Source organism: Hordeum vulgare, chromosome 7H (genome assembly GCF_904849725.1).
Source record: "Hordeum vulgare subsp. vulgare chromosome 7H, MorexV3_pseudomolecules_assembly, whole genome shotgun sequence".
Lineage (NCBI taxonomy): Eukaryota > Viridiplantae > Streptophyta > Magnoliopsida > Poales > Poaceae > Hordeum > Hordeum vulgare.
The window spans coordinates 482,732,362-482,743,767 of NC_058524.1; the positions used below are offsets into that span (position 1 = coordinate 482,732,362).

At 48.4% G+C, this 11,406-nt stretch overlaps 1 protein-coding gene across 1 annotated transcript; it reads left to right on the top strand.

Moving 5' to 3' along the window:
* The first annotated feature begins 644 nt into the window (after nt 1-644).
* On the top strand, nt 645-9,415 carry LOC123411897. Its single transcript, XM_045104854.1, has 5 exons — nt 645-1,570; nt 2,855-2,974; nt 4,358-4,658; nt 8,749-8,904; nt 8,977-9,415. The coding sequence occupies exons 1-4, from the start codon at nt 1,500-1,502 to the stop codon at nt 8,758-8,760; spliced, it is 504 nt and encodes a 167-aa protein (XP_044960789.1). The 5' UTR covers nt 645-1,499; the 3' UTR covers nt 8,761-8,904; nt 8,977-9,415.
* Nucleotides 9,416-11,406: the final 1,991 nt, after the last annotated feature.

Genomic DNA, 11,406 nt, shown 5'->3' on the forward strand with positions numbered 1-11,406 from the left:
GTCCAAATCAAATGCCAGTAGTAACCAAACCCAAACACACAGGCACAAGCAGAGAGTTATTGGTGTTGGAACATAATTAAGATGGATCACAGTATAAAACATAGATGGGCACAATGAACTAACCCCACGAACTATATTCCTCAAAAGAACTAACCCACCAACTAACTTAGCTGTATACAAACTTGTATAGATGGATAGACATAATGTTGGACAGAAATCTGCACCTCGGCCTGATTCGGCATTACATGTAACACCCATGTTCTTCGGAATAATAGGCGATCCCGTCGTCATTTTTGGCAATATAAAAGCGACTAAAGTCGATCTTGTTCCACTCTTCCTGCAACCGGTCGTTGGATTTGTCCCTGTTATCATAGTAGTCTTGGTCGACCTCAGCGTACCCCTTCTCAATCAAATCCGTACGGACCTTAGCCTGAAACTCTTGAAAATCATCTTGAACCTTCTCAAATTCCTTGTCCAGCTCTTGGCTTCTCCGGATCAAATCAGCCGGGTATAATGTGCCCTTGGAAGCGAGGTCGTGGATGATGGGGGGCTGCCTATTCCGGGCCAAGATCGCTTGGATGTCTGCACTCAACAGCCGAACCTTGCAAAGACGCGTTCTCAGGCTTGGCCTGCTCCAGGATCCTCTCCACTGCAGCGTCCAGCTCACGAGGCTCCAACTTGGCAGCCTCAGGAAAGTTTAGCAAGGCGGCCCTGACCTTCGGCCTTTGCTCCAAAAATTCAGACTCCCAGTCATCCTCACCCTCATATCCAGACTCGTAGCCAGACTCACATTCATAATCATCCTCATAACCATCATACTGATAATCATCCTCTGCCTCATCATCGTAACCATCCTCGTCGTCAGCCTGAGGATCAGAATCAGCCTCCTCGATCTCAACCTCAGCCTGAAGATCAGAAACCGCCTCCTCCTTGGCCTTCCATTTGAGAAGGGGGTCCCCGCCGGCCACCACGTTCCCTCCCCATCGGTGCCCGGCATCCGCTCCGAAGTGCATAGATCCAGCCAGCGGTTGGTGGAACCCTCCTCGCCGGTCACCATCTTCTGCTCGGTGCTGCTCCTTCCCAGCACGGGATTGGTGGCAGAATCATCCTTGCCGGCCATCGGCGGCGCCTTGTGGAATTGATCAGCTGCCAATCCAATCGACTCGACCCGCCTCGCCGCGGCTTGTCGCGTGATTGGGTTGAGAAGGGGGTGCTGCGGCGTCTTGATGTATAAAGGGCAGCCGCAACCCTAGCCTTGCCTTCTTCAGGTCGGATTGTCGAAACTAGAATCCGTGTCGGGATGGCCATAGTCCCTATAATCAACTTCTAAACCAGTTTTCACGTAGCTTTATAAGTAGATTAATTGCGTAGGTGTAGCAAAGCCCGGTCTCCTCCTCCCTACAGAAACAAAAAAGTGTCCATTGCCTAAATTGCGGGGGAGACGCAACAAAGTTCCTTGTACCACTCTTTTCTCCTAGGTTGTCATCTGCCTCCTCGCCATGGCCGGCGACAGATACCCTTCACCTCCCGCCGGCTCTCAGGCGTCCTCTTCGAGCGAAACTGAAACTGGGTCAGATTTCCTCCCTGCCATTATTTATTTGGAAAAAGTCCAAAACAAACCTTAAAGTTATAGACGAAATCTAAATCAAACCCTGAACTTTGAATCCCTGAAATTGACACTCCGAACTTGTAATCCCGGTCTATTTTGAACCCTAGGCCCGTTTGGCACACCGGGATTCTGGCAATACCACAATCCCGACCGGAATAACTTGCTAGGCTGCTACTCTTATAGACAGAAATTGGACCGGCCCACTAACAAAAAAAATTACGACGTTTAAAAAAAGTTCACGCATTTTTAAAATTATTCAGAAGTTAAAAATATTTATGTTTTCTATTTTTGTCACAAATTCTATGTCTTTTTTGTTTCAAAAAAATATTTGACTTTTTTTAATTCTATTCGTATTTTTAATTCTATTCGTATTTTTAGTTCTATTCGTACTTTTAATTCTATTCTTATTTTTAATTCTATTCGTATTGGTCCAACATGCATTTTATAAATTTGTAGGAGCATAATCCTAGCGCCAAACATTCAACGTTTATTGTTATTTACACCTCAAAAAATATATATCAATTTTATAAAATGTTTATTGTTATTTATAAAATATAAAATATTTATTTAGAAAAATATTACCATGTATTTTTTTTGTAAGATGTACTTTTAAAATGTACATAATGTGTTGAAAAATATTGGAAGGTTATCAAAAAATATACATATATGTATTAAAAAATACATTGGATATAGAAAAAAAATATACACATGTGGAAAAGCAAAAAAGAAAATGAAAAAAAAAACAGAGCAGAGGGTGCGCGCGTGCGCAACTGCGCTAATGGGCCTGGCCCAATTCAACAAATCCCGGCTAAGTTCTGTCAAGGTTTAAAATAGACCAGGATCAGTGAGTTCGGTGTGCCGATTTCAGGGATTCAAAGTTTAGGATTTGATTTAGCTTTCGTCTATAACTTCAAGGTTTGTTTTGGACTTTTTCCTATTTATTTCTTCTAGTTTGTGAACCGGCTCAATCAACGATGAGACAGCACGCCCAAGCCTCAAGTTTAATCGTGTCCATGGAAGTCCCAGTCCCAGGGACGTGCTGATCGTAAGTTCAAATTACCAATGCGAGACAAGGACGTTTGCACCAAACAATCGATCTCCAACCGTTTGAAATCAGAGTGTATTAACTATTTGATGTGCTGTCCTTCTCATGGAAAAAACAGATAATGCCAACAAATGCTGGCTATATTTCCACTATCTTCATCGTAATAGTCACTGACGCATCATCATGCTTGTTTTGATCAGGGTACCGGAGCATGTGGTGGAGGTGAGCAGCAGTGAGCTTGGGGGTGCAAGTAATGATCTGACTAAGTTTGAGACCCTGATGCTGAATGACACACCTCACACACCTGAATCAGCTGACGGGTATGTCCATTTTCCTTTTGTAAGTTATTAATAACTTGTTTGTTGAAACGCTGGGTACTTTCTATGACCCGTATGGTTGCACTAAGCCACTAATTGGTACTTGTTGTGACCCATATGGTTGTACAATGGGTACTTGTTGGGTGTGTTTGGTAACAATCTCACCCTAGCATGGTTGTTCTCTCTAAATGAGACTGGTGGCATGTAACCGTATCAATAGATTTGGTTACCTTCTCCTTGAGGTGGTGAGGATGCCACCATGATTATGAGTTATGATGAAAAATGAATTATGTAAACAATTGTAGCAAGAATTTGTGGATAATTTGTTTGATTCAAACAACTTCTCAGTCTCAGCATAGTACACACTTCAACATGAGGAAATCCATTTGTGATCACCCTACAAGTATTTGTTCCTTGTTACAGTCTTCGTATGGCGACCTTACACACTAAACACTATCGATCAGATGAAAGCTGAATTAAGCTAGCTACTATCAGAGCAGTTCGTCTGTGTTATTAGCAGAGTTAATTAACTGATTTTAGCTTATCATTACAATAACATGAACGGTAAACCTAAGGCCAGCATGCGTTTGCCGAAAAGGAGCTCCTTGCTCCTCAGATCCATCACCACTGCATACACGTGTAAACCACTACCATGTAAGAATTCTTCACAGGCAAGAGTTCATAGCTACATCAAATGTGACTCCAGTTCAGGATGCCATGTACAGCACTGCCTAATCATAGATTGAATCACAAATTACAGGCTGACTAATCACAGGACGTAGAACCAATCACAGATTCCTCGTGCATTGAATATTGATGATTGATATTTGTTTTCGTTAGGACTTTCAAGCTTGGAATTTAGTCACAGTAGACATTGACTAAAGCATGGATTTAAGTTGTTTGACCTAGGGTGGTGATGCATGTTGAAACAGTCGATTCATAATTTCATATGATGCATACTGATATTCAGAAAACTGTTGTGTTGTTACGTTTCTTTGGGTTAACAAATAGCTTTAATTGGAGCTATGCGATCGTCTTTCGCATGTCTTAATGCAGATTAGCTCAGTTGCTATGCATAGTGAACACCACATCATCTGTATTTCGAGAACCTGGTTAGTGAACCCCGCGTAGTGAACCTGTATTATATCCATAGACAAATACTATAATCAAGGGTTCATAGTGAATAAGGCAAGGTTTATTACATGACTTCTCTCCTATATCTAAGCAAAGACTGCTTATACTTTATTAATGCAAGCTTAATTAAATTGAGAATCAGTTTATTGCATCTTGTCCCATGTTGTATCACTGCATGAACTTTCTCGTACATCTATCTAGATTGCATTATTAACCATGTTTTGCTGACCGGATTCTGATATTTCTGTCTAGGCAGGAGATATTTGGAGGATTTTATCCACTCAACCTTCAAGGTGATATAAAATTTAAGAGAAGACAAGCTGAAGAACGAGCTCAATTTTTCCAAGCACAAGGATATTGGCCACTCGACTTTGAAACTAATAGAGAATATGAAGGCATGAAACTTGGAAAACAAACTCAATCTGTCCAAGCACGAGGACAACATACTTATGCTTCTAAGAAAGAAGAAATTGCTGCAAATGCGAAACGATGGATGAGCGAGGAGGCGATGGCGGCTTTCACAAGATACATTGAGAGCAAAGATGATCTTAAGGTTCTCCATGTCTGCTCTAAATGCTTTTTATTGTTGAGACTGTAGAGAACTATGACTATGGTAGGAGCTAGGGCTCTACCAGGCCTCTGCCTTAGGTTATAAGGATAGGAGGAGGTTTGGAGGAGATGAGGGCGTCGCAGCCGGCGCGACGGCGCCGTCCCGTCCGCCAAGCGCCACGGCTCGGCCAGGTCACCGGCTGTGAGGCACTATCGAAGAAGCTGAGCGTCGGGCGCGTCTGCGGTGGCCATGCGGACGTCGTCAAGGAGGGCGAAGGAGGGCCCCGAGCAGATGCAAAGCGCCGCCCCGGCGGAGTCGCCGGTGTCCGCGTCGTGGTCGGCGTCGCGGCGGGACAAGGCGTTGGCCACGGTGTTAAGGCGACCCGGACGATACTTCACGGTGAAGTCGAAGCCAAAAAGCTTGTTGATCCACTGGTGCTGCGGTATGGTGGACAACCTCTGGTCCAATAGAAATTTGAGGCTGTAGTGATCCATGCGAATCCGGAACGGCCGCCCCCAAAGATATGGCCGCCAGTGGCGTACGGCCTGCACTAAGCCAATGAAATCCCTCTCATAGGCCGCGAGCTTATGATGGCGCGCGGCGAAAGGCCTGCTGAAGAAGGCAAGCGGCCCGTCGCCCTGATGAAGGACGGCGCCGAACCCCACACCGGAGGCGTCGCAGTCCACCATAAATGGCTGGTCGAAGTCGGGCATCTGGAGGACAGGACCCGCCGTGAGGGCCTGCTTGAGAGCCTCGAACGCCTCCGTTACCTCCGCATCCCAGGCGAAAGCGTCGCGTCGTAACAGACACATGAGCGGGGACGCGATGAGGCCGAACTCCCGGATAAATTTCCGGTAGTACCCCGCGAGGCCCAGGAAGCCACGGAGAGCCCGCGGCGAGTGCGGCGTTGGCCAGGCCGCGACGGCCGCCACCTTGTCGGCATCCATAGCCACACCCTCGGTTGAGATGACATGGCCGAGGTAGGCGACTGAAGGCGTGCCGAACGAGCACTTCGAGCGCTTAAGATGAAGATGATGCGCGCGAAGCTCGTTGAAGACGATGGCGACGTGCTGAAGGTGCTCTTCCCAAGAAGCGTTGTAGATAAGAATGTCATCAAGGCCTGAAAGTTCGCTGGAGCGTTGGAGAGGCCAAAAGGCATCACCAAGAACTCAAAGTGGCCATGATGTGTCTGAAACGTCGTCTTGGCGATATCGTCCGGATGCATCCGCACCTGGTGATAGCCCGAACGAAGGTCGAGCTTGGTGAAGAAGCGCGCCCCATGTAGCTCGTCCAAGAGCTCGTACAACCGGGATAGGAAATTTGTCCTTGAGCGTCAGGGCGTTCAGGGCACCGTAGTCGATGCAGAAGCGCCACGTCCCGTCCGACTTGCGGACGAGAAGGACCGGCGCCGACAACGGCGACGTGGAGATCCGGATGATGCCCAAGGCGAGCATGAGCGCACACTGCAGCTCCAGCTCGTCCTTCTGCAACTGGGGGTAGCGGTAGGGCCGCACCGCAACCAGTGTTGTGCCCGGTAGGAGATGAACGCGGTGGTCATACATTCGGGCTGGCGGAAGGCCCTGAGGCTTGTCGAAGAGGTCGTTGTGCTACTGTAAGAGGTGATCCAACAGGGGGTGCTCAGGCCCTGTGGCAGTCGCTGCCAGCTGAAGCCGCGGCGTCGCTGGGAATGCTCCACCCACGCCTGCCCACTGGATGCGGCACCCCATGCGCCAGAAAGTCATGGTCATGGCATCGAAATCCCAGAGAATGGGGCCGAGGGTCCGTAAGAAGTCGACGTCGAGGATGAAGTCGAAGTAGCCCAGGTCGATGCCGGCGCACGTGATGGTGAAGTGCTCCTCGCCGATGGTGACCGGCACGTCCCGGGCAATCCCATGGCACCGGAGGTGGTCGCCGTTAGCCACGGTGACCCGAAGTTGCTCCCCGCCCATCGACTGGAGTTCCAAGAGGCGCATCGTCGACTCGGGCAGGAAGTTATGTGTGGAGCCCGTATCCAGGAGGGCCACCAGGCGCTCGCCGTTAATCATCACCGGCAAGAGCATAGTACGCTCGTCTCGAATGCCCGCGAGCGCGTGTAGGGATACCACAAGAGCCGTCGACGGGGCGGGCGCTGGGGCCGCATCAGCCGCAACTGGGTCGGGCAAGTCGCAGGGCCCGTCGGTGACAGTGTCCTCCTCGACGTAGTCAGCCGTCTCCAAGTAGAAGAGGCGCGGGCATATGTGGCCCGGTACGTATGGCTCGTCGCAGTTGTAGCAAAGCCCCTGGCGGCGGCGCTCGAGCTGCTCGGCCGGGGTCAGTCGGTGGAAGGCTCGTGGCGCGGCCGAAGCGGGGGCCGCCATAGGGCCCGGGGGCAGCCATCCTGGTGGCGGTGCAGTCAAGGCCAGCCGGCCTGGCTGCCGGGCGCCGCGGGTCGGGGCCGCCTGCTGAAGGGCCTCTGTGCGACGCTCGAAAGCTCGGGCGTAATACATGGCCGTCTGGAGGTCCTGCGGTCCGCGGAGCTCGACTTCCACGCGGATGTGGTCCGGCAGTCCGCCCACAAAGAGCTCGGCCCCTGACGAGCCGACACGCCGGGCGCGTGACATGCCAGGGCCTGGAAGCAGTCGGCGAAGTCCTGCATCGTGGAGATGAAGGGAAGGCGGCCTAGCTCCGCCAACCGGCTCCCTTGGATCGGGGGCCCGAAGCGGAGGAGGCAGAGCTCGCGGTAACGCTCCCAAGAGGGCATGCCGCCCTCGTCCTGTTCCAGAATGTAATACCACGTCTGTGCGGCGCCTCGGAGGTGATACGAAGCGAGCTAGGTGCGCTCTGACGCCAGGGTCCGTTGGCCCCGGAAAAACTGGTCACATTGGTTGAGCCAGTTGAGGGGGTCCTCGGTGCCGTCGTAGGTGGCGAAGTCAAGCTTGGCGAAGCGCGGCGGTGTCTGAGTATGACCGCCGTGGCTGTACGGTTCGGCGGTGTGGAACGGCGCCGGGGCAGTGGACGTGCAGGCTGCCCGTCGAAGCCGGTGTAGGGACCCGCGGAGCCGGAGGACCCGTCGTACTGCAGGGTGGGCGCCGGCTGCTAGGAGGCCATCGTATAGACCGGCGGCGGGGACGACCCGGCCAACCAGGCCGGAAGCGGTGACGGTGAAGGCGGGAACCGGACCTGGTTGATCGGGACTCCCACCGGCGCGGTTGTAGCCGGCCCAGAGTGGATTGGCGGAGGCGCCTGCAGCTGCAGCGGCTACTGCAGGGGCGGAACGGACGCGGCGGCGGTTGCGAGAGTCGGCGACGGCCACTGCGGCCAGGCGGGTTGTAGGCGGGAGGCGGCTGCAGCTGCAGCTGGGGCTACAGCGGCCCAGCGAGCGCCGCGGAGGCCGGCGCCCATGGCAGGAGCAGCGGCCCGGTGGCCGCGACGGGTGGAGCGGCCGGCGGCGGCCCGTAGGGCCAGGCCAAGTAGAGGCGGATGCCCTGGACGGCGGTGGCGAGATCGCGGAGCGCTCCGGTGACTTCCTCCGGTTTGAAGACGGTGGGAACCGGCGCGGCGGAGGCGACCGTCACCGGCAGAGAAGGGGTGCCGACCGTGGTGGCCGGCGGGGCGGTGGTGGCGATCGGTAGCGGAAGGCTTGGGGTGGGCGGCGGCGAAGACATGATCGCACCTAAGCTACCTGATACCAAATTGGTAGAGGAGCTAGGGCTCTACCAGGCCTCTGCCTTACGTTATAAGGATAGGAGGGGGTTTGGAGGAGACGAGGGCGCCGCAGCCGGCGCGACGGCGCCGTCTCGGCACAGGGAGGAGGCGGCGGCGAGGGTTATTAGGGTTCCGGCTCCTCTGGGAGCCGGGCAATAGAATTGTCTTATTGTTTGATTCCAAAAGGTATCTTACAACTTGTATATATAAGCTCTAAGGTAATAGAAATAAGATGACTTGGGCAAACCCATAACTTAACTAAGATAACTTGGGCTAAGCCCCTAACTAAACGGGCCCATTGGACCTCCTCCGGCTATATGTTATGCCGGTCATAACAGACTAACGCTTGTTTCATCTTAGGGACTTGATTATGAATTTGACGAGCTTGTCCATCAATGTTTTAATGTGGCGGATTATTTAAAGATATTTCATCACTTCAACTTTACTGTCAAGATAAAGAAGCCTGGCTCAGCTGATTGGACGTCGGCGATGTACTTCGCCGAGGTCAAATCGATATGTATGATAAAAGTCTATGCCTGTTATCCTTTGGAGCAAGATCAATATGGTATGGAAAAAATTTCACCTTATGACTTGTAGTGACCTAAAAAGATTCTAACGTTGTGATTTACTTTGGCAGGTGAATGTTATGCATGTAAGAACCAAGGAATGGGTGAACTGAGGCACCCATTAAAAGGGATATACGATATGGGCAGCGAAGATATACAACATCCCTTCTATTATGAGGACAGTGACTGATGGATTCGATCCAACAACGGCACGGAGTGAATCTTCTGATGATGATATGAGTTGATGATGGCCTTGTCCTTTATTCTAGTACTCCCTCTGTAGAAAGGGGGTATAAGTTTAACTTTGGCTCTTGATGAGAATGCCAATTTATAACTTTGGCTGGGATTTAGTTTTGGGGGGTTTTATTTAGAGAGGCTGGCTGGGACATGGGAGGTTCTATTATGTGTTGTCGGTTCTAATGTCACACTGGTATTTGCTTTGATGCTACTGCTGGTTTACCCTGCTTAAATTCTTGCTTTCACAGTTGGTGAAGTGCAAGTTTTTATTTACTTTTTTTTGTTGTTGTCTTGAAATTCCGCGCCTGCGGTGACATATGGGAGGAGCAATTGACATCCCATTCTCATCGCTGGGGCACTTCCATCCACGTTTATCACCACTTGAGGACCTGGTTGTGGTGGCCACCACAGATGGGCAGGCTTCTACTTCCTTTATATCTAAAAATAATTATAGTAGTTGGGAAAAACTAGACTAGTTCTTTCCAGCTATTCCCTCTATTTCTAAATACTTGTTATTGAGAGAACTGGCGCTGCATCCTGTACGCTGGCTGTTTTGACCATCTTGGTATTCTCAAGCTGGTAATGGATGAGTATGCCGCGCTCTGTCATCTTGTACACCCGGCCATCTTCAAGGAAGACCATTGGCTAGAAAATACACTTCTGCTTCAGTACACCCCCTAAACACAAGAACGATCCAGATTAATCGATACCTCTTCATAATAAAGGGCAAGATGGTCATATTCACGTATACGCTGTATTTTTTTTCATAAGCACACACCCTGAGCACTGTTCATGTTTTCTTTATTTTTTTAAACCACCAAAAACATTATATGAGAAACAAGTCTCGAACCATGCATGTTTAGGTATTATCAAAGTTGCACTAACCAACTGGTCAACAAGACCTTACGTGCTACAACTATTTTTTACTCTAATAAACAACACTGAAAACGCAGTATTCTTTGTACTGTTTCCTTTTTATATTTATTTTTTCCTTTTCCTTTCTAAATGCGTTAGCTTTTTAAACCTCGCACCATTTGTTTTTTTAAATGATCATTTTTTCTTAAAAATAGGTGATTTTTCACAGATTGCTGAAGTATTTTTTTCTTTTCTAAATTCGTGAACTATTCCTAAAATACGCGAACTTTTATCGAAAGTTAATGAAACTTTTATAAAGTTGATGATCTGTTATTTTAAAAATTGATGAACTATTACTTAAACCGTAATTTTGGTATTCTAAACCCTAAACCCTAAATTGTTGGGAAGTTGTTAACAAATTTGGAAAATGTGCAGAACTTTTTAAAAATTTCATACATAATTTGAAATTCCTAAATTATGCACAAACTAAATTTGGGTCCGTTTTCATGACTTGGAGTAACATCATCGCATTATAACACACGATGTACGTACATACGTTTATCTAAACTATTTTTTATGACCCGTGCGTTCCACATGATGTACATATATACGTTTATCTAAACTATTTTTCAATTTATTAAATAAGTTTCAAAAGAATAATAAAGATTAAAAAAGGATAAAATGAATTTAAGAAAAGTTTAAGATATTTAAAAATCATGAATTTAAAAAATGAAAATAGGGTAAAAAAGAAATACGAAAGAAAAAGGAGCTGACAAGCAAAATCTAAATCAAAATAGAGAAACCGCTGTGTCTTTTATATAAGGAAAATATCATACTTGAATTTATCACATCTAGTGGTATGTTCTGTTGATAGCTGCCCCTTTCATGTTGGCTAGAGGTCTGGAGTTCGAACCATGATAGGTTTGTAAGGGTGTGTACCAAAGCGGGGTTGTAGAAAATATTATTCACCAGCGCCACGTCGCACTGGCCCGTCCCAGGGTCGATCAACTCCGCCACCTTCTTCGGTCAAAGGGCACCTCAACCGCCAACCACTCACCTCCTTCTCAAAATAGGTTTTTGATCCGTTATATATATATATATATATATAATAGTACACGACCGAACAATACAAAGAGATGGTAGAGCTCTCAAACAATGTCAATCCTAAGATAACCGGAACACACAGCACGCACACGACTACACTACCGAAATACTTCCTCCGTTCAGAATTATTTGTCGCCAAAATGAACAAAAATGGATGAATGTAAAACTAAAATACATCTAGATACATTCATTTCTATGACAAGTAATTTCGGACGAAGGGAGTAGATTGCAGGAGGAATTGAGTACAACACCATGCTACACCCTATAACACGTAAGCTCCATGACAACGCCCCAAGGGGAAGAAC